General features: G+C 36.5%; 1 protein-coding gene across 1 annotated transcript; it reads left to right on the top strand.

Annotated features, from left to right (window-relative positions):
- Nucleotides 1-451: 451 nt before the first annotated feature.
- On the top strand, nt 452-4,102 carry si:dkey-220k22.3 (uncharacterized protein LOC796870 homolog). Its single transcript, XM_067440155.1, has 4 exons — nt 452-555; nt 980-1,013; nt 2,624-2,683; nt 2,936-4,102. Exons 1-4 carry the CDS (start codon nt 454-456, stop codon nt 3,355-3,357), a joined length of 618 nt encoding a protein of 205 aa, XP_067296256.1. The 5' UTR covers nt 452-453; the 3' UTR covers nt 3,358-4,102.
- Nucleotides 4,103-4,335: the final 233 nt, after the last annotated feature.

Here is a 4,335-nt window from a genome sequence, read left to right as displayed (position 1 = left end):
TTTAAGGTTTGCAATCCCTTTAAGGTTTGTTTAGTCACTTATCGGGATCTTAAGGATTACAGATTCCAACTTCCGTGTCCATAAACTTAAGTGGTACAATTTCAGAACTTACAGAGGGGGGATTTTTACTGGCCTCCATTTACCAACCAGCAGTTTTGTTTACTCTCCAGACTAGGAATCTGATGCAAGCCAATTCCATTAATAAATGAAATTACAAACAGTGGTAATAAAATGAAATTAATTGTTGGCCTAGATTAACAAAAATAAATCAATGAAATGCATGCTTTACATAGTGAAAGCCACCCACCTAATCTCAGGTGATGTGGAGTTAATAGCGTATACAGTTGGCTGCGTGGGAGATTGGTATCTCATTACAATCGTCAACTTCATCCGGGACTACAAGAGGCATTTTCTAGTGTGAAACCGTTTATTTCAGCATCTTGAGGAGCAGGCATGGGTACAGCGCGCGCAGCTAGAGCGCATATTATCTGGACATCGACAGCTTTGGTCCTCTCTTTAATTGCCTTATGCCTGACATATGTCTTCATGTCGAAGGTAAATATAACTGGATCTACAGCTAGAAAGTCACGTTTTGGTGAATAAATAGACGCGGTGTTCAAGATTCTGTTGGACATTTTGAAGAATAACTCGGCAAGTGTTTACAAGTATTGGAATGATTTAGATGAATAATACGATTCGTATTAAATAACACGACTAGTATGATAGTTTACCATTCCAGTAAGCATGTCGTTTAAAAAAAAAAAAATCTACGAGGGGGCAAAAATAGTAAAGGTCTTCAGTTCGCTTATAATAAAGGCTTGATCGGCTAAGAAACACTTCCTTGTGTTCCAGCTACGGTTTTTCTCCAACATTTGATGTGGACAATAATTGCAGAGGGCGTGTTTGTAAATAACTGCTTGTGTAATCTACTCTTGAAAACTGCATGACATAGTGACATGTCTTGCCGTAACTTCAACAGGTGTCTGGATGCCAAAGAATTAACATCGTGAATGGTAAGTTTATCCTAAACTATTCTATATGTTTGTTTGTTTGTTTGTTTGTTTGTTTGTTTGTTTGTTTGTTTGTTTTTCCCGTCTGTTTAAGTAGCCCATTTGGTGCCACTAGTAGCAAAGCTAGCAGAACGTGGCTGTAAACCTGGGGCCGGTTGCATTTAAAAACTGCTAGTCATCATGTTTCCCCTTTAAGACTGTTTTAAACCTCAGTTAGCCTACATAAATACGTAGCTTAATTTAATAACGAAAGTTAAGACTGGTTGTCCTGTGGCTAACAGTTGGTTGGTTATACTTGTAGCCTACGGGTTTGAGCAAACCCCTATTAAACGCTTTAAGACAAGTTTTGACTGCGACCAACCATGGGCGTAAAATTCAGCAAACTGTTGGGCGGAGGATAACTCACACAAAAAATATCTCAAGAGCAATTTTGAAAGGGGACACAATAAATACATTTTTTTTTAAAAAGTGTAAGGATGGGCCTATGTAAAATAATTTTTTGAAAAATTGTCTTATGTCCCTTTTTCGTTTCTCTGTCATTTTATGGCCAACAATACAAAACAAGTTGTTTAAATATGAGTTACGCGGTAGGCTAATAAATATATTGCTTCTTTATAAGGCAAGTTTAGCTATGGCACAGTGGCAATTCAAAAGTTCTTTACATAATAGGCTATACATAATTAAAATAGTGGACATGCATAAGAAATAAGAATACCATGTGTAAGAGTTCAAAATAAAAACAAGGATAGGCTAATTGAAACGGATGTAAAGAGAATTTAATAAAAATAAAATGGTATTGATCAAAACCTAACGGTAGCGGTAGATCTACAAAATAAGCGTATTGTCTGTTCACGCATAGGCTCATCGCCCTGTTGTATGTGACTTACAACAAGCTACCAAACAATAGTTAATAAAATATTAGACTTATGGAAAAAGGGGTAGGCTATCATCATTTTTTTATCATTGCTATTTTTTAATAACTCAAAATCGTGTGCATTAAAGGGAAATTAAATCACTTAAACAGTCTTTACAAAGTATAGGCTATGCTCCTTACTGGATTTCCCATAGTCTACTGAAGAACTTTATCTCCCCCCGCCAGTGTGTCGGTGATGTGCGTAGGGGACCAAACCACTTGGAGGCAACAGAGGGGGGGCTGAAAATGTTTCTACACTTAAAAGGCCTTTTTGCCCCTTTTGCGTTTTTATTGTTTTACTGTTTACACAATAAGTTTAATTAGTGGTGAGGGGGGCTGTTTGGGGCCGCCCCTGACCCGGACCCTTCCCCGCGATTTACGCCCATGGGTGCACGCAGTTGATTCCAATCACCACGCTCAAGGCACCTCAACTATTTGTTTGTGTGAAAACTGAAAGCGATTTAAACACAATTTGTTAATGATGTTTTATAGTCAGTAAAATAAATCCAACCTCAGCTTTCTGTCTCTCAGTGTGTTTGGTTTGTGTAAATGCATTTTTGTGGTCAGCTTCCGCGCATTTTCCTGTTCAGTTAGTTTTCCAAGCAGCTGTTATTTTAAATCAGGATTCGTTCAGTAGTGTAATCTTACAGATGTCTTTTCATTCTTTTGTTCTTGTTTTTGTTGTTGTTGTTTTTGACAGTCTCAACAATAGAAAGTATTTTCAGGCATCAAGTCTCTCGAGAAAGCTGGCTTCTAAAAGGTGATTAGTAACATTTTCTTCTAAATATATTTATGTAAAAACATGTTTTTGTCTTTATGTAGAAGAAAATGGTTTCATATAAACATCACATTTCTTTAAAACAAAAACAAAAAATACATAGCCTACTGTAGCTAAAATTACATAACATTACATTACAACAGCTAATGTTTTTCTTAAGGTTGCGTAAACATTTCTGATCTCATTATGAAGTTATGATAATTTTAGCTTTTTTCCTTTTTTCCCCCTTCCAAGCCTACAGTCACACAGATAATCGTTTGGTTTGGGAGGACGAGTGGGGGTTCCAAAGGGATGTGAATGAGAGCATTCTGGACCACAACAAAACATGGATAGTCATACGAGAGAAAGGCGTTTACCTGGTCTACATACAGGTGAACTTTGATCTGAGTTCACAGGAGAATAAAAACTCTAGTCTTGATCTCAAACTAATCGTGGAATTCAGATATGAGGAGAAAACAGAGCTGTTTTCAGCAGCACATGATCGAGTGGTGAATGACAACACAAATCCAGATGCAAAGCTCAACACTTTTCTATTGATGTCTATGAATTCAGCAAACCAGTTTTCAGTGCAAGTATATCCAAGTGATATGGTGAACTATCAGCCACGACCCTTCTCCACCTTTATCACTATCATAAAATGGGCAGACACTTGGTAGACTGTGGAGCATGGGCATAAATTCTGCATGAATTATCGATTATATCCATGGACCAAATCCAAGTTTTACAATGGCAGCTGTTCTTATATTATTGTTAGCTTTAATTGTGACATTTCGATATGACGCAGTCTCAACTCTTAAGATCAGCTGCTAGAACACCTGAGATTTTCCAGCTGTCGTACTAGGAAATGCTCGTTGACAATAACTAGGATTGCGTGGGGGGTTATGATACTTTCTTGGTGTTTTTTGTTCTTCCTTTCGAAATATGAAGATCACATCTCATGATCTTCTCAGAAGCATGACACATTTTCCTCTCAACTGATATACAAGTTAAGTTTGTTGTGTTTCGGTTTTTTTATGAGTCAAATTGAAAAAGGGCATGATATATTGTTTATGAGCAGTGACTTTGAAGATTCTCATGTATTACGTAGGCTACATACAAGATGACATAGCTGCCTGCAAACAAACATGGTACACAGTAGTAAGCTAATTCTGAGCAAGTGGGTATTTTTTAATGTATACAAATACAATCATTTAGTATTTTAATCATCGACAGCTGAATGTAAACACCTTATAACAGTTTGATATAAATGCTCAACGTGTCATACAAAAGCTAAGGCTATGAAGCAACACTGTGTAAATATGCATGGGCTTTGTTTTCTTATATAAGATTTTTTTTAATTTTTATCTTATCTTTATAAAAAAAATCTTTATAAGCACTTATTTGTTCAAGAATGTCATGGAAAACATTTCTGAGGGGGTGGTGGATGGCTAGGGGTGGCAGTGGGGATATTTTTTCACATAAATTACCACTAGTTACACTAATCCAATCAGTCAAGCAAGCCATATAAAACTGAACAAGTTTTTTTTTTCAGCAAGTGAAGCAAACCAAGTATTTTTTCAGTCAGGAAATATGATTATGCATACTTTTTTCTGTACTCAAGCAAGCTATTCTTTTTCTGAAGGTTTTGTATTCTT

The sequence above is a fragment of the Pseudorasbora parva genome, chromosome 3 (genome assembly GCF_024679245.1).
Source record: "Pseudorasbora parva isolate DD20220531a chromosome 3, ASM2467924v1, whole genome shotgun sequence".
Classification (NCBI taxonomy): Eukaryota; Metazoa; Chordata; class Actinopteri; order Cypriniformes; family Gobionidae; genus Pseudorasbora; species Pseudorasbora parva.
This window is presented reverse-complemented; position numbering and strand designations above follow the sequence as displayed.

What these genes read in the sequence shown, in the direction of transcription:
- si:dkey-220k22.3 (XM_067440155.1), top strand. Translation starts at nt 454, where the DNA reads ATGGGTACAGCGCGCGCAGCTAGAGCGCATATTATCTGGACATCGACA. An exon ending in CATATGTCTTCATGTCGAAG is followed by an intron (nt 556 to 979) that starts GTAAATATAACT and finishes TAACTTCAACAG; the next exon opens with GTGTCTGGATGCCAAAGAAT. An exon ending in AAGAATTAACATCGTGAATG is followed by an intron (nt 1,014 to 2,623) that starts GTAAGTTTATCC and finishes TGTTTTTGACAG; the next exon opens with TCTCAACAATAGAAAGTATT.